General features: G+C 43.0%; 1 protein-coding gene across 1 annotated transcript in view; it reads left to right on the top strand.

The window, feature by feature from the left end:
* Positions 1 to 16092, top strand: part of LOC115469596 (centromere protein J-like) — a 141035-nt gene extending 124943 nt beyond the window's left edge. Inside the window, exons 11-14 of the mRNA XM_030202391.1 lie at positions 3173 to 3273; positions 6576 to 6677; positions 10836 to 10976; positions 15964 to 16092. Of these exons, the coding sequence (XP_030058251.1) occupies positions 3173 to 3273; positions 6576 to 6677; positions 10836 to 10976; positions 15964 to 16092 (473 nt within the window). The remainder of the gene's footprint in view (positions 1 to 3172; positions 3274 to 6575; positions 6678 to 10835; positions 10977 to 15963) is intronic.
* The last annotated feature ends 8940 nt before the right edge of the window (positions 16093 to 25032 follow it).

Below are 25032 nucleotides of genomic sequence, written 5' to 3'. Positions count from 1 at the left end.
TTCTTGTCCTACACAGACCCTGCTTGAACACCTTCTACACTTGTCAGAGTCTGGTCTCAAGACCAACTCCGTAAGAGTTCACCTTAGTGCGATTAGTGCTTTTCATCGCCATGTAGAGGGTAAGCTTATCTCTGGGCAGCCTTTAGTAGTTCGCTTCATGAGAGGTTTGCGTTTGTCAAAGCCCCCAGTCAAACCTCCACCAGTGTTATGGGATCTCAATGTCATTCTCACCCAGCTGATGAAACCTCCTTTTGAGCCACTGAATTCCTGCCATCTGAAGTACTTGACCTGAAAGGTCGTTTTCTTGGTGGCTGTTACTTCAGCTCGTAGGGTCAGTGAGCTTCATGCCTTGGTAGTGCATGCAACTTATATCAAGTTTCATCACAACAGAGCAGTCTTCTGCACTTACCCTAAGTTCCTGCCGAAGGTGGTGTCAGAGTTCCATCTGAACCAGTCAATTGTTTTGCCAACATTTTTCCCTGTCCTCATACCCACCCTGGCGAAAGCAGTTTGCATACCTTGGACTTCAAGAGAGCATTGGCCTTTTACGTGGAGTGGACAAAGCCCTTCAGACAGTCCGCCCAGTTGTTTGTTTCTTTCGACCCCAACAGGAGGGGAGTCACCATCGAAAAACGCACAATCTCCAGTTGGCTAGCAGATTGCATTTCCTTCACTTATGCCCAGGGTAGGTTGACTGTAGAGGGCCATGTCACGGCTCATAATGTAAGAGCCATGGCTGCGTCAGTGGCTCACTTAGTCATTCAACCGCAGAAACAAAAAGGGGGTTCGAGGTTTCCACAAAAGTTCAACAAAAAAGAAAAAAGTGGAAAAACACAACTTCAAGAGATCAATCCGAGACAAGGGGTGAGATGCTCCAGGAAAATTTTATTAGGGACCCTACACGGTCCGTGTTTCGGCTTTTAAAAAAGCCTTCATCAGGGGTGAAGGCTTTTTTAAAAGCCGAAACACAGACCGTGTAGGGTCCCTAATAAAGTTTTCCTGGAGCATCTCACCCCTTGTCTCGGATTGATCTCTTGAAGTTGTGTTTTTCCACTTTTCACTTAGTCATTCTCCATTGAAGAGACTTGCAAGGCTGTAACATGGTCATCAGTCCACAAGGGACTTGCTGTGTGTTGAGTTCCAGTGTTTCTTCATAGGAGAAGCATGCTTGTCCAGGGATGAGAGGTTGTCTTGAGTAGAGCATAGGAAATACCTTGTTTTTGCGATCTGCAGCCTTATGAATGGTGACAAGGCATCAGACATGTTGCTCTTGTGAGTCCAGCAGGAGATGGTATGCATGCTGACTTTGTCTGGTATCATGGCAAGGGGGGGGGGGGGGAGAGAGCTAAGGAGGATTTTTGTTTGTTTTTTTGCTTTAGGGGTAGGAGCAAAGGAGGAAAAAGGGCTTGGGAAAGTTTTTTTTTTTTTTAAAGTTTGAAATGTTGTCACCAATGGATGTACATGTCATTAATCATCATCTGTTATACAGATAGACTACAGAGAATCATATACAGTGGTGGAAATAAGTATTTGATCCCTTGCTGATTTTGTAAGTTTGCCCACTGACAAAGACATGAGCAGCCCATAATTGAAGGGTAGGTTATTGGTAACAGTGAGAGATAGCACATCACAAATTAAATCCGGAAAATCACATTGTGGAAAGTATATGAATTTATTTGCATTCTGCAGAGGGAAATAAGTATTTAATCCCTCTGGCAAACAAGACCTAATACTTGGTGGCAAAACCCTTGTTGGCAAGCACAGCGGTCAGACGTCTTCTGTAGTTGATGATGAGGTTTGCACACATGTCAGGAGGAATTTTGGTCCACTCCTCTTTGCAGATCATCTCTAAATCATTAAGAGTTCTGGGCTGTCGCTTGGCAACTCGCAGCTTCAGCTCCCTCCATAAGTTTTCAATGGGATTAAGGTCTGGTGACTGGCTAGGCCACTCCATGACCCTAATGTGCTTCTTCCTGAGCCACTCCTTTGTTGCCTTGGCTGTATGTTTTGGGTCATTGTCGTGCTGGAAGACCCAGCCACGACCCATTTTTAAGGCCCTGGCGGAGGGAAGGAGGTTGTCACTCAGAATTGTACGGTACATGGCCCCATCCATTCTCCCATTGATGCGGTGAAGTAGTCCTGTGCCCTTAGCAGAGAAACACCCCCAAAACATAACATTTCCACCTCCATGCTTGACAGTGGGGACGGTGTTCTTTGGGTCATAGGCAGCATTTCTCTTCCTCCAAACACGGCGAATTGAGTTCATGCCAAAGAGCTCAATTTTTGTCTCATCTGACCACAGCACCTTCTCCCAATCACTCTCGGCATCATCCAGGTGTTCACTGGCAAACTTCAGACGGGCCGTCACATGTGCCTTCCGGAGCAGGGGGACCTTGCGGGCACTGCAGGATTGCAATCCGTTATGTCGTAATGTGTTACCAATGGTTTTCGTGGTGACAGTGGTCCCAGCTGCCTTGAGATCATTGACAAGTTCCCCCCTTGTAGTTGTAGGCTGATTTCTAATCTTCCTCATGATCAAGGATACCCCACGAGGTGAGATTTTGCGTGGAGCCCCAGATCTTTGTCGATTGACAGTCATTTTGTACTTCTTCCATTTTCTTACTATGGCACCAACAGTTGTCTCCTTCTCGCCTAGCGTCTTACTGATAGTTTTGTAGCCCATTCCAGCCTTGTGCAGGTGTATGATCTTGTCCCTGACATCCTTAGACAGCTCCTTGCTCTTGGCCATTTTGTAGAGGTTAGAGTCTGACTGATTCACTGAGTCTGTGGACAGGTGTCTTTCATACAGGTGACCATTGCCGACAGCTGTCTGTCATGCAGGTAACGAGTTGATTTGGAGCATCTACCTGGTCTGTAGGGGCCAGATCTCTTACTGGTTGGTGGGGGATCAAATACTTATTTCCCTCTGCAGAATGCAAATAAATTCATATACTTTCCACAATGTGATTTTCCGGATTTAATTTGTGATGTGCTATCTCTCACTGTTACCAATAACCTACCCTTCAATTATGGGCTGCTCATGTCTTTGTCAGTGGGCAAACTTACAAAATCAGCAAGGGATCAAATACTTATTTCCACCACTGTAGTTACAGTACAAACTGAGGTAGACTTATATTAATTACGCAGGTTGTTTTGTTTTGTTTTTTTAAAGCAAAATCTGCTGGAAGACTTAAATCTGTACCCGTTGGTGAGCCAGATAGTTCAGATAAGATAAAGGTACACACAGCTGAACTGCCAGGAATTTCTTTGCATGTAAGTACCATATCTATAGTTTGAATATGTTTTGAAGTTAAAATACTTACATTATTTTTATTCCAGATATTAATAGATGTGCTTTCATAGTACAATGAAGACTTAAATTGCAAAGTTATGGCAAACATAGTGCGCAGAAGTTTACTTCAAAGGTTCATATGAATGACGAAGGGGAAGTAGTCTTGAATTGATACTGGTATTTGTACTAAAAGCCAAAATTAAAACTACAGTGTTGATTTAGTCCTGTCTGTTGCCTCTGAGAGATCTGCTTAAAGATTTCCCATCAACATGCACGGGTGAATCAGCCACACAAATGGATGATGTCCTGCAGGTGGGATTAAAGATGGTCGTTCTCTCATTTAACAATATGCTACTATAAATGACCAAGTAAGAATATGCTGCTTGTCCCCAAACCAAGTAAAACAGATACTGAGAAATCAACTGATATCTAGCTGATATGTGATTAGAATGGAGTGTATTCAAAGCCAATGCATTACAATACATTCCTGATGCCTACTGCTGCTTACCACAAATAAGTCCTAAAAAAGGGAGTTAATGAGGCATATTTTCAAAGCACTTAGCCTTCCAAAGTTCCATAGAAACCTATGGAACTTTGGAAGGCTAAGTGCTTTGAAAATATGCCTCAATGTTTTCCTAAATGCACAATTTCTTCTCATTAGATGTTATCAGATGCTAAAACTAATACAATATAACAAATTACCAGTGAACATTGTTCTGCACAGATCAAATGTTTCTGAGTTTTCTAGGAAATGTTTAGAAACATTTCTACCATACTTCAATTTGTCTTTTTCCACATGTCAGTATGGCCTTTTGATATAAAATTATCAATAGAAATCAAACAAAATAAAACATGGAAAAGAAAATAAGATGATACTTTTTTTTATTGGACATAACTTAATACATTTCTTGATTAGCTTTCGTAGTGATTAGCTTTCACAGTGAGAATACTGAAAGGTAACTTTAAAACCATACAAGAACGTAAGACCTTTGAAGTCAGAATGATTGAATATTTTAACACCCAACAGAAAGGACTTAACAAGGACCTGGGGTTCCTAGCCCATTATAAACCATAAAGCTGTATGTCTCTGTTGATCACCCCACCCCTCACCTATCCACACCCATCCTGTTAGAATATCAATGATATGCTTTGATGTCCCCATGCATACCTCCGACCCACCCCCATCCTCCCACCCTGTCAGACTGTCATAGTAATGCTTGAAGGTTTTCACTTATATACACTGTCAGCTAGCACATTTGCTTATTTCCGATCTGACGAAGAAGGGCAACCTTCGAAAGCTAATCAAGAAATGTATTAAGTTATGTCCAATAAAAAAGGTATCATCTTATTTTCTTTTCCATGTTTTCTTTTGTTTGATTTCTATTGATAACCTTAAGAGTGGACTAACACGGCTACCACACTCCTCTACTTATGATATAAAATTAAAAAACAGCATTCCCCTGCTAACTTAATTCTATTTTTGTCCTGCATGTATTCAGTTTTTGGTAATTTTTCCTTCGGTCTTACCTCAGAATGTTTTTTTTTAATGCTATGCTTTGTTTCTTAACCAACCTTTTGATACTTTTAAATTTTTTTCTTTGCTTCCTGTTGGATCTCCCAGTCACGATTTTTCTTCTTAGATTGTCTTTTGGATAAAAATAGCCTCTCTTGATTTTGCTTTGATATATTTTTTAAAGTATGTCCAGGGCAGCAGTTGCAACCCTAAATCCACTGGATCTACAAGAAAACCCTGGAAGACAATCCTAAAAGGCAATGTTACTAGTTTAATAGGCTAGGTGAGAGACATGGGGAAAGATGGTCTAGATAGTGGGTTTCCTGTAGGAATTTGTATATGCATCTACCCAAAGTGGACTACTGGCTTCTGGACAGATTAAATGGGCTATTTTGGACTTTACATTCCTTTACTATGTAGGCCAGTGGCTTAAAATTTTGTTCCAAGAGCAGGAAGAAGTTGCCCATCATGGATATAATACTTGGGTAAGAATCAAGATTCAAGTCTTTAACATCTGTTTGAGGATATCTGTAAGGGCAATCAAGATCTATAAGATTAAACTACAGTCTTATCTGAAGAAATTGAAGAAGATTGATACATTGAACCGACACTGAAGAAGAAACTGAAGCAGAAGGATCCTCGGACCACACTCGACCGATGACACAGAAGTGCAAGTGGAGACATGAGGCCTTTTGGCACCAAAACCAAAGAGATGCCGCAGAGATAAGTGTTCTTACTCTCCCAGCTTTTGTCCAAGGCTCAAGATCAGGTTCTGAGCACTCAAGGACAGGATGTTGAGAAAAAGGCAAAGGAACATTAGCATAATCCCCTTGGATTATAACTGAATTGAAGGTGCTTTGCTACTGGACATAAGGGTAGGTCTCTAGATCCATTTTCCTGTCTCACAAAAAAAAATCTGCTTGAATGCTGTTTACAAAAATACCAATTCCTTGAGGGTGCATCTTGGTGCAGTTGGTGTTTACTGCCATTTTGTATATCAAACTATGTGCATTCTCATGGGACCTATGTGAGGTTTGACACAGTTAATGAAAGTTTTCTTCAAGCTGCTGGCATCTTGTTGAGTAAAGTACCTGAGGGTAGAGTGGTTACTTCAGCACATGTCTTAAATTCCTGCCTGAATTTGAGATGAACTGTTACCTTACAACATTTTTTCCAAGGCCACATTGCAATAAAATGAACAAGTCTTGTACACCTTGGATTGCAAAAAAATCATTGCCTTCTATCTGAAACAGACTGAATAGCTAAGGATCTTTGCTCTTGGAAATGTACTGCTGAAACCTGTTTTGTTGGGAGTCTATTCCCCCATGGCATATTTTTATAATTTAGGGTTGTCTTTCAAAAAAAAAAAAAAAAAAAACCAACAGAGAATGAGGTCTGATCCACCAAAAATGGTTTATTATGCTTTTGGCAAATTTATAGTTCTTGCTTTCCTCTTTGATTATTGAAGATGGTTCTTAGCTAAGGGGTCCTATATGTTTCTCAGTTTCCATATTGAAGTGAAGCACACTGCAGAAATGGCAACTGCTGTGCATACCTGGAGGTGTTTCCAAACTTATCCTAGAAAAGTATGATAAGGGCTCAGTTTGCAAAGATATTACCCATCTCTATCACTGGTGATTTCTCCTATCTTCAGAGAAAATCTGTCACAGAGAAACAATCTTTGCTTACTAGTTTAATATCATTTTTTAAAGGTAATCTATCCCTAATACGTTTTAAAGGTTTCTTAAAGAAGTCTTTTGTGGATTTCAGAGTATTTCCTCCAAAGAGCTATCTGTACCACCAAAAACCTACATTTCTGGGATTAAAGGAAATGATGAAATTCAAGAAGAAATTAATTATGCTGATGGAAAGGTAAGTTCAATAATTTGCTTTCTAAACAAAAAGTGTAATCTATGAACAAAGGTTTAGAACTTTTCTTTTACTGTGGACTTTAAGCATTCAAACTTAGTCTGGCAGTATTTGTATTCATCTCAGCAGAATAATCACCTGTGTATTTTATAAAGGTCTGTTATGTGACCTGCTATTAAGTCTGTGCAGGTATATATAAATGCAGACTCAGCTTGTGTAAATGACCAAGTTCCTCATTTTGTTTTGCAGTTGCTCACAATTGCATGAAATTTTGCAGCAAGTAAGGAATATAGTAGTTGCAGATAACCATTAGTAATGATTTAGACACCACTTTTTATTATCAAGTAGCTATGTGGTGTGAGCCCAAAGTCCTTACAAACATGATCACCTCACTCGTCGTCCCGATTTCCTTATTTATAAATATGTTAAAAAGTACCCGTCCTAGTACAGATCCCTGCAGCACTCCACTGTTCACTCTCCTCCATTGAGAGAAATGACCATTTAACCCTATTCCATGACTCTTAAAGTTCCTCATGAGAGACTCCAGAGAAAATTAATCGGAAGCTTTCTGAAAATCTAGGTACACTATATCAACCAGGTCACGTTTTTCCACATGTTTATTCACGCCTTCAAAGAAATGAAGCAAATTGATGAGGCAAGACTTCTCTCGACTGAACCCATGCTGACTCTGTCACACTAAACCATGTTTGTCTACTCCCCTAGAACCCTTTTTGAAAATCGGCGTCACATTGGCTTCCTTCCAATCTTCAGGTACTATGGACGATTTTAATGACAGGTTATATATTACTAACAGGAGATCAGCAATTTCATGCTTGAATGCTATGCTTTGAGTACTCTTGGATGTATGCCATCCAGTCCAGGTGATTTACTACTCTAATTTGTCAGTTTGGCTCAGTACATCTTCCAGGTTCACCGAGATTTCTTTCATTTCCTCTGCATCATCACCCTTGAAAACCATTTCCGGTACAGGCAGATCTCTTACATCATCTTTCGTAAAAAGAGAGAAGCAAAGAAGATGTAAGAGATCCCTTAATGTGGGTGGTATACATTCCCCAGTAAAACATACCAGGCTACTACAAGCCCTGAAGAGAATGCACACAGATGTAGCGCTACTGCAGCAAACACATTTGAATAAATTGGAACATTTGACGTTGAGGTGGCACTGGGTTGGGGAGCTTTTTTTATGCCATATTCAATAATCAACAATGGGGGTTAGCCATATTGATTAAAAAGACTTTGGCTTTCATACTCTATAACTCTTATCAAGACCCAGAGGGGAGATTTGTAGTGGTGACAGGGATGTTGTAGGGGACCATGGTAGTGCTGTGCAGTCTTTACGCCCCTAATACCTACACGCATGAAGTTTTCACTCATATACGAGCACGCTTAGCAATGTTTGATAATTACTCACTTATTATAGGGGGAGATTCTAACATCACCCGTGACCCTTTAATAGGCTGTAGACCACCTAGGCAGCCCTTGGGGGATCATGAAAGCAAAGGAGGCGGGAAGTACTGCTGCGCAGACTTGTACGGTCTGTGCCCTGAATAAGGCAGGTACAAATCAAGGTAAGGTTTACAAATATGTTTGTCTTGTTGGGCAGACTGGATGGACCGTGCAGGTCTTTTTCTGCCGTCAACTACTATGTTACTATGTTACTTGATTGAAGAGTTGGCAGTTTTGGATGTTTGGAGGTTGCTTCGCATGGAGGAACATAATTTTAATTTTTTCTTTCACGTCCACATGGTCCACGCTCACTTGGATTACATCTTGGTTTCTTGTAAAATGTTTTGCTCTGTGGTGCAGACAGCAATAGGTGATGCTGAGGTTTCAGATCACGCCCCAGTGTGGGTTGACTTTACCTGAGATAACTTCTGTCGGTCTCTGCAGCGGCGAATGAATCCTGCTCTTTATCAGAACAATGATTTCAAGGTATACCTCAGAAAAGCTTGGTTAGACTATTTGGCAGAAATTGGGTGGAGGATGCGGGACCTTGGATATTTTGGGAGGCAGCTACAGTGGTTATCAGAGGAAAAGTTATTGCCTTCACCTCGGCACTTCATAAGAAGAGGGAGCAGGATATACTAGCAGTAGCAGCTAGGCTACGGAAATTGCCCCAATTATTTCTGTTGTGGCCTATGGAGCAGAACCGAATCTCGTATTTTGAAAAGAAAAGGGAATTACAGAGTCTATTGGATGCACGGACTTTTTACAACATCAAGCTCTATAAATATAGACTGCATAGGTGGGGCAACTAAATGGGTAAGCTATTGGCATCTTTAATCAGACCCTGATCTGATAAACGTTACATCACATGCACTACATTACCCGACATGCAAAAGGAATTCACCTGTTTTTATACTTCTTTGTACGACTCAGGTCCTTTTATAGTCCAGACTTCGAGGTATTCTTCTGACACCTAAAACTACTGAGCCTTGTGGAGGAACAAGCGACTTCTCTTAATGCTCCATCAGATGGGAGGGAAGTGCAGGGGGTTATTAAACATTTAAAATTGGCCAAAGTCCCAAGGACCAGATGGGTTGGGCACAGAATTTTATAAAATTCTTCAAGATCTTCTCATTCCACCCATATGTATAATGATATTCGGGATTCTCATGTCATGGGCTCTACCTTGAACCATGTTTACAGCACCTTGATACTGAAGCCTGGGAAGGATCCCAAGTTGGTAGGTTCCTTTTGGCCTATTTCCTTTTTTAGCCAAGATCTCAAGATTCTGGCGGTGATTTTAGCAGCTGGACTAGGGAAGTTCCTTCCATTCCTTGTCCACCCTGACCAGGTTGGCTTTGTTCCTGGTAGGTCTGTGTCAGCTAATATCTTTTTTCCCCACTTAAAATTTTTATTATAATAAATCTGCAACAGTCAATTTCGCAAAGAGCACATCCTACTCACATTTGCCTACGCAGGGGCCCATAAATACTGAACTACTACATCTGGAACTAACTTATCCACTATATGTACTGTTTCAAAACTCGTAATATTAAACTAGTCCCATAAACAGTCTCCACTCCCCAACTAAACCGTGCACCCCTAATATACCTCATCCCCTTCCCCATCCCTCTAACCATCCCCAACTCAACATAAGAACGCCCCCTGGTTCTTTGGGACACTCTCTCTCCCCCGCCCCCCTCCTATAATACTCCACAATCCTAAATACATGTCAGTCGCTGTTGTAATCAAGCCCATCCACCCTTATGTCGCAATACCCTCTTCCTGCAGTATGCCGTTAGTCGCTCCATTTGTATTAACTGACCCAATTTACATTTCCAGTCACCCAATGTCGGGGGGGAGGGGGGGGTCTGCCCTTTTCCAATACTGTGCTGTAAGGCACTTAGCTGCTGCTAATCCCAAGTAAAACCATTTACGCTCCTCCCAAGAGTCCCCCTCATTATATAAGCCCAAGAGGCACACCAAAGGGCTGCATACCAAAGACAATCCTATCAATTTTACTAACGCTTTCATAACAACATGCCAGAAGGGCACCACCCTGGAGCATGCCCACCATATGTGCATAAATGAACCCCATTGTGAATTACACCTCCAGCATAGGTCTGAGGAACCAGGGTACATCTGCTTCAATCTCTCAGGTGTGTAATACCATTTGGACAAGACTTTATATGCATTTTCCTGCACCAAAACACATACCAAAGCTTTCTGAACCTTCCCACAAATAACTTCCCACTCCTGATCAGAAAAACGGCAATTTAAGTCTTCCTCCCAGGCCCCCTGAAAACCAAATGGTCTAGGATCATATCCCCTAAAAAATTTACATATCACTGATATTTGTCTGGGAACCCTCCTCAACAAAAGCCACAGATTTTCCAGACTTTCCGTCTCCTGAAGGTTCCATCCCCTCCAACCCAATGTCCCCACAAAATACTGAATCTGTATATAGGGAAAATTGTCTCCCCCCCCCCCCCCCCCCCGACAAACTATATATGGAGCACAGCGTATCAAAACTTTTCACCCTCCCCCCCCCCCCCTGCAGCACAGCACAGAAATTCACAATACCCGCTTCCTCCTACCACCAGGCCAGAGCTTCAGTCCTGAGCCGCCATTCCTGGAGCTGACGTCACTTCCTCTGTGTCAGCTAATATCTTAAAGATTTGTCAAATACTCCAGGAGGAGGCAGGAAGATCAGGAGATGCAATTTTATCCAGTATGTATGCAGAAAAAGCATTTGACAAAGTGGTATGGCATTACCTGTTTTGGGTCCTTCAACGGTTTGGCATCTCTGGCATCTCTGGGGCCTTTCTGGAATGGGTAAGAGTGTTGTACAGCAAACCCACAGTTCAACTTCTTATTAATGATGTCCTTATGGATCCTATCTCTCTGGATACGGGCACAAGGCAGGGTTGCACTCTTTACCCTCTTTCTCTGGAACGTCTGGCTGCTCGGATTCGGCAGGGGTCTGGGTTGGAGGGCATCCGTGTGGGGGAGCATATCGTGTAAATCTGTTAGCTGACGACATGCTATTACTTATGACTAATGTGACGTCATGCTCCCAATTATTATGCGGATCATATGTGACTTTGGGGACTTCTCAGGCTTGCGAATTAACTTTTGGAAATCTGAGGACCTTCCTATTACAAACCTATGCACGTGTGCATCCCTTGGAGACTTCCCTCTGGCATGGGTGCATACAGGGATTAAATATTTGGGGGTTTATTTGAGTGCTGACTTTGACTGGATGTACAGGAAAAAATATAGAGACTGGAGACAATATGTCGGCTGTGTGTGCAATGGAATGATTTTCTAGTGAATTTTTTGGGTCAAGTAGCCTTTACTAAAATGGTTCTCCTTCCTAAACTGTTATATCCGCTCCAAATGCTACCCCTGTGGGTGACTAGGAGAGAGGAGGAGCTCTATCACAGTGTCATTAGCTCTTTTCTCTGGCACTCCAAGCGGCCTCGCATTGCCATATCTAAACTGACACATAACAGAACTAAAGGAGGAGTGTGGCTTCCAGATCTCAGACTTTACAATGCAGCTTCCTTAATGTGCTGGAGCCATGAATTGCACACTACACCCCCACATTATTCTCTTTCTAGATTCTAGCAGACTTGTTGTGCCCCTTTCGATGTGTTCTTGGTCTTGCACAGATGGCTGAATCGTAAGTTGGGCCCCTTGGGTACAAATCAGTTTATTTTAGCGTTGGGCAAGACGTGGAGGTGGCAAAGGATTAATATCGGGGGGAGGGGAATCCGTTTTTACCCTTGGTAAACAATCCTGACTTCCCAGCCGGTATCGGGTAGGGTGCTTTTTGGCAGTGGTTACAGGGTGGCTGCCAATATCTAGGGCATCTGACTGAACTAGGTGGCTCTCACTTCCCCTGTTTTGACCAAATCAAGCGAGCGTGGGACCTTCCAAACACACTTTTTTCATTTTTTTCCAGGTGAGAGATTACTATTTTTCTGTGGTGTGCAATGTGGGTTCCCCCACTGCACTTTACCCAACTGAAGCAAACATTTTTGAGCATTCCTACCTTTTTTATGTTTTAACTTTTTTATTGATGTCACAGTTTACAACATATAAAGGTCAATAAACCTGTACTTAATACAAATCTCTGTTTTCTTTAACAAAACCTTTTGATTGAAATGTCATCAAACTTTTGCTGTAATTTCCCCCCCCCCCCCATCCCCTCTATACCCTTGCTTTGTGTTTCAACATTTTATTGACCAACCGATACAGAAATAAAAGCTTGCATATATGAACCTACAAAGCCAATTGTCGTCTGTGATCATTATCAGTATCCAACATTATTCCCCCCCCCCTTTCCACCCTCCTCCCCCCACCCCTCCCTCCCCCCCTCTTCTTTCCAATGATACCATTCATTTGTTTACTCCTTCACCCCTCTCTCCCCGATCTCCCTCTTGGCTTGTATTCTGATAGCCCTGAGAGATCCCTTCCCCCTCCATCCCCCCCCCCCCCCCCTGCTATTGTTTGACTACAGAATATGTGTGATCAGAATTCTCTTTAACCTTCAGGGTGTCGCATTGTGCCAATTAAGTAGTATACTACGTCCTCTAGGGCTTAATACCTCCAAATAAGGGCCCCATATCTGTTTAAAATGTGCATATCTCTTCGGGGAGCCCCTAGCCTCCCGTGCTTCCCACGTGGCTAAAAGGTGTACCTGATTTCTCCAATGCCAGTAAGCCGGCGACTCCGGGGCCGTCCAACACTGCAGCACAGTCTTCCGCGCCACCAAGCTAAGCTTACGGCATAAGGTACGTGCCCCCACTGAGTGTGTCCTGAAGGCCCCTTTTGTGTCCAATACATAGTGATCCCAAGTTCCCTTTACTGATGAACCTAGCATCCGGGACAGGAATCTCTCAACCTGTGTCCAGAAAGCCCTTACCCCTGGACATGCCCAAAACGCATGGAACAATGTATGCGGGGTTTGACTACACTTAATGCAACTCGCTCCTTGCGGGGAGCCTATATGTGACAACTGTTGCCCTGACATATATGCCCGCATGATTGTTCTATAGCCACACTCACGTAACCTTTCATCTGACGTAAGGGTTGCTATTCCTTTCAGCATGGTTCCCCCTTCCCAGCCCACCAGGGTTCTCCCTGCCTCCTGTTCCCATCTACCTTTTATAACTTCGTAATTCTTTGCAGGAGGTCCCCGACGGGTCAATGCTTTATGAAGTGCCGACACTGACAGGCCTGTTGCTTCTATCTCTTGAAAAAAATCCCTTACCTTTTGCCCCAAACCCTGTCTCAGCATAGGTTGATCTAAAGCAGATATATAGTGTTTAATTTGGACATACGCGAACTTATTCCCCCAAGAAACTCCTACTCTTCTCTGCAATTCTTCATAACCTATTAGATCTCCCTCTCTCCCCAGGAGGTGTTCCAGTTTCCTAATACCCTCTCTTTCCCATTTTATGAATACTGGATTATCTGTGCCTGACTGGAAAGTCGGATTCCCCCTTATTGCCAGTTGGTCAGACACTGTATAGCTCCCCCCCAACTTCCTCGCCAACCCTTTCCATACCTCCCTCATTGATGTGAGTATCACACATCCTCTAAATTGTCGCGGAAGTTGTTTCTGGGTCATATGCAACAAAGAGAGGAAATCATATGGGGCAAAATACTCCCTTTCCATATCAGTCGGGGTATATATGTTGGTCCTACAAACCCAGTCCCCCAAATGACGTAGCAAGCAAGCTTGATTATACACATGTAGGTTGGGGATTCCCAGGCCCCCCTGATTCCAATTCCCTAGCAAATAGGAAAACCTTATCTTTGGTTTCTTTGCTGCCCAACAGAACTTGCCGAAAATTCCATAGAGCCTTTTCAGATCTTTCCGGGTCAGACGAAACGGTAATGTCCGCAACACATAGAGCCACTTGGGAAATATCATCATCTGCACTAAATTTATCCGTCCTCTCAATGATAATGGAAGATTTCCCCAATTTACCAGATGTTTCTTGGTTTCTCTCATCAATTCTTTAATATTAAGCTCATATAATTTCTCCAATTCCAATGTCAATTTGATGCCCAAATATCTAAATGAGCCGTCTGCCCAAACTAACGGAAATGTTCCCCCCCACATCTGTCTCACCTCCTCTGAGGAGGCCAACGCCTCTGACTTAGCTAAATTTATACGTAAGCCCGCAAATTCGCCATATTCCCGTATGATTTCCATTAAGGCTATAAATGATTCCCTCGGGTCAGTCAACAACACCAGCAGATCATCTGCGAATGCTGCAATTTTAAAATCTCTATCTCCCACCCGTACACCTCTCACTGAAACATTATCTACCACATCCCTAATAAAAGGATCTAGAGTTAAGACAAATAGCAAGGGCGATAGTGGGCATCCCTGCCTTGTTCCTTGAAGTATAGGAAAACATTCTGATTCTAAGCCATTTACCAGAACTGTGGCCTGAGGTGCATGATATAAGGCTTTGACTGCCGACATAAAGCGCCCCCCAAACCCATATGCTTTTAGGGTAGTAAACATAAAGTCCCATCGTACCTTGTCAAATGCCTTTTCAGCTTCGAAGCTGACAAGCATTGACGGGATCCCATTCCTCTTTCGAGTCTCTAGCGCCATCAGTATTCTCCTTAGGTTTTTTGCTACTGTCCTCCCCTCCACAAATCCCACCTGCGCCTCATGTAGCAAGGTAGGTAACATTCCTGCCACCCGATTGGCCATTATCTTGGCCAATATTTTTGCTTCCACATTTAACAAGGAAATGGGGCGGTAGGACTCTGGCTTAGATGGATCCTTGCCCGGCTTTGGCAGGACTACAATTTGTGCCGAGGATAACGTATGCGGCATTTTCTCCTCTTCCACCACTCTATTTAAATATCTAGTCAACGTCGGTATGACTTCCTCTCCTAGTGTCTTATAAAATTCCATTCTGAGCCCATCCGGTCCCGGGGCTTTTCCAAGTGAACCTCTTGTTATCACCAATGCCACCTCCTCTTCCTGTATTGGCCTATTCAACTTTTCTGTGTCAATCTGCCTCAAATTTGGCAGGTTAAGATTTTCTAGATAAAGATGTCCTGGCAGCCCTTGGTCTTGCGGCTTCTCATATAGCCTACTATAGAACTCTTGGAAGACCCCACATATATCCTCATCTTTCCGTACTACCTTCCCCTGATTATCCTTCAACTGAAGCACCCTTCCTCCTCCCCCTCTAGGCTTTGCCAAGCGAGCCAATAAGCGGCCCATCTTGTTACCATGTAAATATAATTGGTATTTATAATAGGCTTGGGATTTAGCTGCCCTCTGATGTAAAAGCTCATTTAATGCCACTTGCAATTCCATTAGGCGCGTTCTATGAGCCGTACTATGTGTCTGACCAAACTTTTTACGGGCTTTGCAAATTTGCGCACTCAGTCTCAAAATTTCTCTATTACGAGCCACCCTTACAAAATGTGAGTAACTGATAATTTCTCCTCTAAGTACCGCCTTCGCAGCGTCCCAGTATAGAATTGGGTCACTTACATGTCCCCCATTTAAATTTGCATAATCCCGCCAGCAACCCACAATTTTCTCCTTAAAACGTGTGTCCCTATATAACTCCATCGGGAACCTCCAACAGCCTCTGCCCCCCCCTCTGAGAACTCGTGGACCATTCCATGAATACCCAAGCATGATCCGATATTGTATAGGACCCTATCTCTGCTTTAAGAACTTTGCTAAACAATCCTGTAGACACTAGCACATAGTCAATCCTCGCTTGTGTGGAATGGGCTCTTGATAAATGAGTGTAATCTCTTTCCGTAGGATGGAGAACTCGCCATACATCAACCAGGTCTAGCAAGCTCCCCATACGGCGCAATCCCCTGTCAGATGCCCCCATATCTCTACGCATCCCCTGTGAACTATCTAGCTGTGGATCCCAAACCGTGTTAAAATCACCCCCCACCACCAAATGGGCCCCTGTACAGTTGAGTAGTTGATTAATCACACTAGCATAAAACTTTTTATCATATTGATTGGGTGCATAGATATTACACAGTGTAATTTTTTGACCCTGCATCTCTAATTCAATTAGCACAAACCTACCTCCCGGGTCTATGAATATGGGTCGAATGGCGGCCGCTACCCCTCTACGGACCAGCACCGCCACCCCCCCTTTCTTTCCTATAGCCGCTGCCGCTATGCAATCTCCTACCCACCATGTTTTAAGTTTTGCGTGTTCTGCTTGTGTAAGATGCGTCTCTTGCAGCAGCGCCACATCAACTTTATATCTCTGCAGCTGTTGTAATATTTTAGATCTTTTTATCGGGGAACTAATGCCCCCAACATTCCAAGATACCAGCTTTACCATGAGCTCCACCCGTCCAAGATAACAGCAGTCTCATTTCCATAAACTTCACCCCCAGAGAGGCCTCCCAGCCAGCACCTCTCTGGTTTGAATTCTACATTTACATTTCTTTGTCTATCAAAAAGAATCTGGTCACCCCTATCTGTTATTATCGTTGACAGCTGTCACACATATCGTTCCTATTATCTTCCCCTTCCTCTATCCTCCCCCCTTTCCCCTCCCCCCCTTCCCAGCCCTGCCCCCCCTTGATCTCTGTTCCCGACATGGAAACAGTCACGTCTGGACGCCCCCTCATCCTTCCCCTCCTTTATCCAACTTAACAACATCTTCTCTTTTAAATTTAACTGAACTTCCAACTGTTATTAACAAAACCCCTTCAAGTTATATCCTCTAAACTTTGAACTTCCTGCACAGTTCCCACCCCTCCCCCAAAGTAACAAGGGATAGAGAGGGGTAACTTATGTCTATGTTCCAACCTCCATCTCTCCAACCCCTAACGCCCATGCAAAGTCCCCAGGTTTACTTGTCTCTAATATTCTCTGGTTGCTGCCTTTTGCAGCCAAACCTCCATTCCAATAGAGATTCCTGGCTTCACTCGCTCTCTCCAAGTATCATCTCTCAGCCCGATCCAGTTGCCTGCTCCTCCTCCATCTGTGAGACAAACCTCTGCGCCTCCGCCACTGTTTCAAAAGAGTAATCTTTTCCCTTATGGGTAATCTTTAAGTTAGCAGGATATATTAAAGCGAATCTGATTTTCCACTCAAAGAGTTTTGTACATATTGGCGAGAAAGCCCGTCTGCGCCCCGCCACTCCTGCTGAATAGTCCTGGAAGCACAGGATCCGCTTATTGTCATATGACAGCTGTTTGTCCACACGGGAATGTTTCAATATAAATTGCTTGTGGGCAAAGTTGAGAATCCGCATTATAACCACTCGGGGTTTGTCCATATGAGTCTTGCGGGGTCCCATTCTATGGGCTCTTTCCACCCTTACTGGGCCCATCTCAGCCGGAAATGCAACAGTTTTTGCAAGCCAGCGTTCAACCTCCGCTGTTAAATCCTGGTCTCTCACGCTTTCAGGGAACCCCACCAACCTCAGGTTGTTCCGTCTGGATCTGTTCTCCAGGTCCTCCAGCTTTTGCTCCACCGACTCCATTTTCTTGTGCATCGTCTTTTGTGTCTCCTCCACCTCCGTCATTCTGTCTTCCACCTCACTCGTCCTCGTTTGGAAGGCCACACACTCGCGTGTCAGATCCTCCATCCGCGTTTGCAGCTGTTCCAGCTTGGTACTTATTGGCGTTAGACGTCTCTCCAACATCTCTTCCAGAACCATCGACATTTCTGTGGTGATCTCCGCCACCCAGGCCGATGAAACTGATCCCGCGGGGTCCGGGGACGCTGCCATCTTGGATTCTACCGATTTGCCTCTGAGTTTGTCCTTCTGCGTCGATTTTGTCGCCATCGGAGCCGTTTTCTTTGTGGAGGCTATTACCCCTGCGTGCTGCTGCTGCTCCAGGTTCGTTATGCACGTTTTTTCGGGGCCGAAATTCAGTGCGATTCTCGGAGGTTTAGGATAAGGTTCAGAGCGTCGCTCAGTTGCGACCACCCTTCCTCATAGCGTCACGTGACCGCATTCCTACCTTTTTAAACATATTGTCCTGATGGTATCACCTAATCGGGGATAATAGGCTGGCTCCTCATCTGGAACAGTTGACTAAGATTTGGAGCGATGATCTGGGGGAAGAGATTTCCCAGGATCTTTTACAGGGGGCATTTGAGATTATCCCTGATTACTGCAAACACTGTGCTTTGTAGGCATGCTAGAGGTACTTATATATCAGAGAACATTACCAGATAGCAATACTATAACTCGTGTCTAGGGAGGTGTAACTCTATAGCCCGAATGACAAGCTAGCTGTTGTAAAAGAAACCATACAAAAAAAACAGCACCACGGGCCTTTAAAAATGGAACACAGTTCTTTAATGAATGAGCCTTGACAAAAAGACCCGACACGGGCCGTGTTTCGGTGACTAGTCAGTCTCTGGCTCTTCCAAGCGTTCTGCTCACCTGCAAATCCTCCGGTGTTTGTCTTCTAGTGTTCTCCCTCCAACTGAACTTTCTTCAGTCAAACATTTGGTATCCCAGGGTCAGATGATACCTGTGTACCAATCAAATATGATGACATAATGTCCATCCAGCTTCATGGTCAAGAAGCGAGCCTTTGTTCAATGGCATGCAAACTCCCTGTCTGATCGCCATACTCCTGGAGCCATGTCTCTCTCTCCTCCAATGTTCCCAGGAGATAATGGGGCTAGTTTGCAACAAAGAAAGGGTAAAAGGGGTGATCAAGGAAGACAAAGATGTAGCGGAGAGACTGAAAGAAGTTTTTGCTTCGGTCTTCACCGAGGAAGATTTGGGTGGGATACCGGTGTCGGAAATGATATTTCAAGCGGACGAGTCGGAGAAACTTACTGACTTCACGGTAAACCTGGAGGATGTAATGGGGCAGTTCAGCAAACTGAAGAGTAGCAAATCTTCTGGACCGGATGGTATTCATCCTAGAGTACTGATAGAACTGAAAAATGAGCTTGTGGAGCTAGTGATATGCAATTTATCCTTAAAATCGAGCGTGGTACCGGAAGATTGGAGGGTGGCCAATGTAACGCCGATTTTTAAAAAAGGTTCCAGGGGAGATCTGCGAAATTATAGACCAGTGAGTCTGACGTCGGTGCCGGGGAAAATGGTAGAGGCTATTATTAAAAACAAAATTACAGAGCACATCCAAGGACATGGATTACTGAGACCGAGTCAGCACGGCTTTTGTGTGGGGAAATCTTGCCTGACCAATTTACTTCAATTCTTTGAAGGATTAAACAAATGTGGACAAAGGGGAGCCGGCTGATATTGTGTATCTGGATTTTCAAAAGGCATTTGACAAGGTACCTCATGAAAGGCTACAGAGGAAATTGGAGGGTCATGAGATAGGAGGAAAAGTCCTATTGTGGATTAAAAACTGGTTGAAGGATAGGAAACAGAGAGTGGGGTTAAATGGGCAGTATTCACAATGGAGAAGGGTAGTTAGTGGGGTTCCTCAGGGGTCTGTGCTAGGGCCGCTGCTTTTTAATATATTTATAAATGATTTAGAGATGGGAGTAACTAGCGAGGTAATTAAATTTGCTGATGACACAAAGTTATTCAAAGTCGTTAACTCGCGACAGGATTGTGAAAAATTACAGAAGGACCTTACAAGACTGGGCGGTTAGATGGCAGATGACGTTTAATGTGAGCAAATGCAAGGTGATGCATGTGGGAAAAAAGAACCCGAATTATAGCTACGTCATGCAAGGTTCCACGTTAGGAGTTACAGACCAGGAAAGGGATCTAGGTGTCGTCGTCGATAATACACTGAAACCTTCTGCTCAGTGTGCTGCTGCGGCTCGGAAAGCGAATAGAATGTTGGGTATTATTAGGAAAGGTATGGAAAACAGGTGTGAGGATGTTATAATGCCGTTATATCGCTCCATGGTGCAACCGCACCTTGAGTATTGTGTTCAATTCTGGTCGCCGCATCTCAAGAAAGATAAAAAACTTGAAAGAATTTATGAGGAGAGACTTGTCGACCTGAACATGTATACCCTGGAGGAAAGAAGAAACAGGGGTGATATGATACAGATGTTCAAATATTTGAAAGGTATTAATCTGCAAACAAACCTTTTCCAGAGAGGGGAAGGCGGTAGAACTAGAGGACATGAAATGAGATTGAAGGGGGGCAGACTCAAGAAAAATGTCAGGAAGTATTTTTTCACGGAAAGAGTGGTGGCTGCTTGGAATGCCCTCCCGAGGGAGGTGGTGGAGAGGAAAACGGTAACGGAATTCAAACATGCGTGGGATAAACATAAAGGAATCCTCCTCAGAAGGAAGGGATCCCCAGAAGCTTAGCCGGTGGTGGGAGACAGGGCTGGTAGTTGGGAGATGGGGATAGTGCTGGGCAGACTTATACGGTCTGTGCCAGAGCCAGTGGTGGGAGGCGGGGATAGTGCTGGGCAGACTTATACGGTCTGTGTCCTGAAAAAGACAGGTACAAATCAAGGTAAGGTATACACAAAAAATGGCGCCTGTGAGTTTATCTTGTTGGGCAGACTGGGTGGACCGTGCAGGTCTTTTTCTGCTGTCATCAACTATGTTACTATATGGTGGAATTAGAAAAGGTGCAGCAAAGGGCGACTAAAATGATAGCGGGGATGGGACGACTTCCCTATGATAGAGGTATATAAAATAATGAGTGGAGTGGAACAGGTGGATGTGAAGCGTCTGTTCATGCTTTCCAAAAATAGTAGGACTAGGGGGCATGCGATGAAACTACAGTGTAGTAAATTTAAAACAAATCGGAGAAAATCTTTCTTCACCCAACGCGTAATTAAACTCTGGAATTCGTTGCCGGAGGACGTGGTGAAGGCGGTTAGCTTGGCAGAGTTTTAAAAGGGGTTAGATGGTTTCCTAAAGGACAAGTCCATAAACCGCTACTAAATGGACTTGGGAAAAACCCACAGTTCCAGGAATAACATGTATAGAATGTTTGTACGTTTGGGAAGCTTGCCAGGTGCCCTTAGCCTGGATTGGCCGCTGTCGTGGATAGGATGCTGGGCTCGATGGACCCTTGGTCTTTTCCCAGTGTGGCATTACTTATGTCCTTGGATGAAGTAATCTTGCAATGCTTAGCAGTAATTTTCCTTTGGAAGAAAGCTGGATTCTGATAGTTACAGATGCATTCAGGTCACAGGCTGTAGAATCCATATTGTTATAAGAATGGTTCTGGCTTGTATAGGCCAAGACCAGCAAAGTTGAGATCTCAGGTAAATACCCCTACAGCTTCAGGATATCCAATATAAAATTCTATTTAGAGTGTACATGGGTCTCTGGGAAGATGACATTTGCAAATCTTGGTAGACATCAAAGCATTTCAGTGACAATCTAACAGGGTGGGGATGGAGGTGGATGGGTGAGACAGGGGGATATGCATGGAGACAGGAGAGTGACAAACAAAGCAGAACAATTTGCAATTTTATGGCTTATAATGGGCTAGAAAGCCCAGATCTCTGTTAAGTCCTGTCTGGTGGGTGTCAAAATATTTAATCATTCTGACTTCAAAGATCTTAAGTTCCTGTATTGTTTTAAAGTTACCTTTCAGGATTCTTACTATGAAATCACTAGTACAGTGTTCTGTTTTTGTAAAGTGTTGCCCCACAGGTGTGGCATCCTGGCTGGCAATGGCGTTTTTCATGTGATGTCTATGTAAGTTAAATCTTGTTTTTAGCATCTGGCTTGTTTCTCCAATATAGCATCCTTGGTCACATTTTTTACACTGGATGATGTATACCACATTGGAAGATGAGCATGTGAAGGATTCCTTTATGTTGAATGTTTTTCCTTTGTGAATGACTGTTAGATTGTCACTGAAATGCTTTGATGTCTCACTTATATATACTGCCATCTACCAAGATTTGCTTACTTCCGATCTGACGAGGAAGGGCAACCTTCGAAAGCTAATCAAGAAATGTACTAAGTTATGTCCAATAAAAAAGTTATCATCTTATTTTCTTTTTCATGTTTTATTTTGTTTTATTTCTATTGATTACCTTTAAAAGTGGACTAACACGGCTACCACACCTCTCTACTCAAGATTTGTTTTTAGGAAACTGCTTAGTGTATATTAATTCTTTTAGCCTGTTAGTCTAGTTTTAAAACTAAAAGCTCCCTATAAAAGAGATGGTGGGGAACTACATGTTTTTCTATCAGTCTTGTAAAAACAAACATCATCTGTTTAGCAAGCTTATCAGGAAAAAAATTGTTATCTAAAAACCATATACACAAAGGAAACAGTGACATGGAAGTGTATAGGGGAAAAGGTAATTTAATCTTTTTCAGTACGGCTAAAGTGCAGGTTTTAGCGCAAGCTCAAATGGAGGAGGAGGTTTGGAGGGTAATTAGTAACCAAAAGCAACTTTTATTTTTTCATGGGGCTACTGAACTCAGCCAAGGGGCAGCTGAAGCTGGATCAGAGCCCGTACTTCCCTTAGCTAGAGGTGAAGTGATCGGTCCCTGTTGCAGACTTTCTACTGGGCTAGCTGTGTAGATAATTTTGGGGAAGCAGATGTACTGTCATCAAGCATAATAGGCTTGTAACCTTCAGCAACTTTTGGTACTTCTGTCAGAGCAGGGTACAATCCTGGCTTTGAGGAAGCACTGTTTACTGAAGGACTGTAAAGGGGGAAGTTTATTTCCCATTAGTTTATGAGACTCCTACTTCCACAAGTTAAACACTTTCAGATGTTCTAGTAATGAGTTTAGCTTTTCAAGTTTCTTGAGCAACAAATCACTAGGCAACACACTACCTGTCATTTCATTGAAAGAGAAGATCCTTTTCACTTAGCTTAACCTGTTTCTCACTGTACTTTATAATCTTTCTGTTCCTCTGGATTTGCTACACAAACAGTCTCTAATGGGGACGTCATACTGATAAACTTCTAATTAACAATTTGATAACAAAAATGCAAATAATTACATGTACTTATACCAAACATAATATATATCACACTTACCCGAGAAAGACAGAAATATAAAAAATACGTCACGCTTCCCTTCAATTTTCCTTTTCCTTCATAATATTTCATTTACCAAGCGTCTTCGGCCGGAATTCTCAACAACAACAGCATTAACCTTTTCACAATACTCAACCTTTTACTTTCACAATGCTTAACCTTTTACTTATCTGAACCCATAAACCCCTCTTGTCAGTTAAAGGACTGACTGGGGACGTTCGCCCACAAAGTTACCTTGAGGATGGCGATCACCCACCTGAGGCAATGCACCTGTCTGCCCCACATTGGGTGCCAAATCTTCACTTTCTGTCTTGCTTCTGAGACAGAAGTAACCTTCTGGAGGTCTCCTGGGGGGGTTGGACCCTTGAGTAAATCTTTACTCCCCCAGGCAGAACCCCAGGCAAGAAAAAACTCTGGCTACTAAATAAGTATTAGACATAATAAATGTTTATTCAAATTGTCAAAGAAGCCAATCAGTAATTATTGAAATAGTAACAAATAAACTCCCAATACAGTATAATTGTAGCAAATAAAAACAGAGGTTTTCCTTGGAGCTGTCAATATGTCCAGCTGCTACTGGACACACTGAGGCTCGCCATCCTCAGTTTTGTTTCCTCTTAAATACTTTTCTCTTCCTTTCCTTATTATCTTAATTATAATTACGCATCCTACCTAATGAATATGCATCTTTCCAGAATATTCTGCTTCATGTTATGAAACATGTTCCAACTTGTTTCATCAAATTCTATAATTTATTTCCTTATTATATTGGCAGTCAGGGCCTGTCATGCGTATACGTTTTCATTACATAATGGGTAAAGTTACTCTGTTAGTACCCCCACTCTCTTGCTAAGGCTATAATTTTGCTCACACCCACTTACTTCTCCTTTTGATGGTTTATCTGGATACAGCAGATGTCCTTAGTCTTAGGAGTCTCTTTCTTAGTTGCTGACCAGCAACGTACCACAAGTTAGCATAGCATAAGCCAAATGTCAAACCACAGCCTTAGAAGGGTAGCTTTCAGAAAAAGCACATTTTTATAGCTCTCTTGCACCTCTTAAGTCTGCTCCCAGCAAAATAGCTATATTAAATGAAAAACTAGAAATATGTATGGTTTGCACCTTTTCATGGCCTCTATGATATACATTATTTTAAGTGGTTGTATTTAATGCAGACATTCCCTTTGAGGCTTTTGCAGAAAGTTGTGAGGCATCTCTATCCGTTGTTAAGTTTGCTGGTCAGGCAAGAAACTCAAACTGAAGTTCCGTTACATGTTGGGTAGTTGGTGGCAAGGAGGACTGGGGATACCAAACTTTTAAGATGTACAATTAAGCTTGCTTGCTTATTGTGACACATTAGAGACTGGATGCTTTTGAAGAGTTAGTTTACTCCCCTTGATTTGGAAAAGGTCTTCTATGTCCCCTATAATATTTTTTCATTGCTTTTGCGGACTGGGAAAGGAAGGGTATCATTTTAAATGCTGAATTTAAGTGTAAACTGCTTAGAACTTGTCAGTAAAGTGGGTTACAAATGGCAAATTAAATTAAATTTTATTGGAACACCTTTTGACTGAAGATGGCAATCTCCTGTCTTTTGAGGACCTCTTGCACTGTATAGGGGTGAAGTGGGGAAATTGGTACTCTTATTGCCAGGTTCAACACTATATTAACTCTTTTGGCCAAGGAATCAGTTCAGATGGGTATGGGAGCATGGGTAAGGGGATGGTAAACATCAGGGTTATATCAGTGTTAGTAATGGGAGCATGGTTTCAGGAATGTTATCCGGTGTTTCATAGGGCTTATCTGACCCAAAAACAGCTGTATCTATTGGGTGGATTGCAATTCCCTCTGTCTGAAATGTAAGTTGGAGTTGTCCAGTGACACAGACATTTTGGGCTAAAATGGTGAGGTATATGGCTTTCACTTT

This window comes from Microcaecilia unicolor, chromosome 4, assembly GCF_901765095.1.
Source record: "Microcaecilia unicolor chromosome 4, aMicUni1.1, whole genome shotgun sequence".
NCBI classification, from domain to species: domain Eukaryota; kingdom Metazoa; phylum Chordata; class Amphibia; order Gymnophiona; family Siphonopidae; genus Microcaecilia; species Microcaecilia unicolor.
The sequence above is the reverse complement of the archived record's forward strand: the minus strand, read 5'-3'. Positions and strand labels throughout refer to the sequence as shown.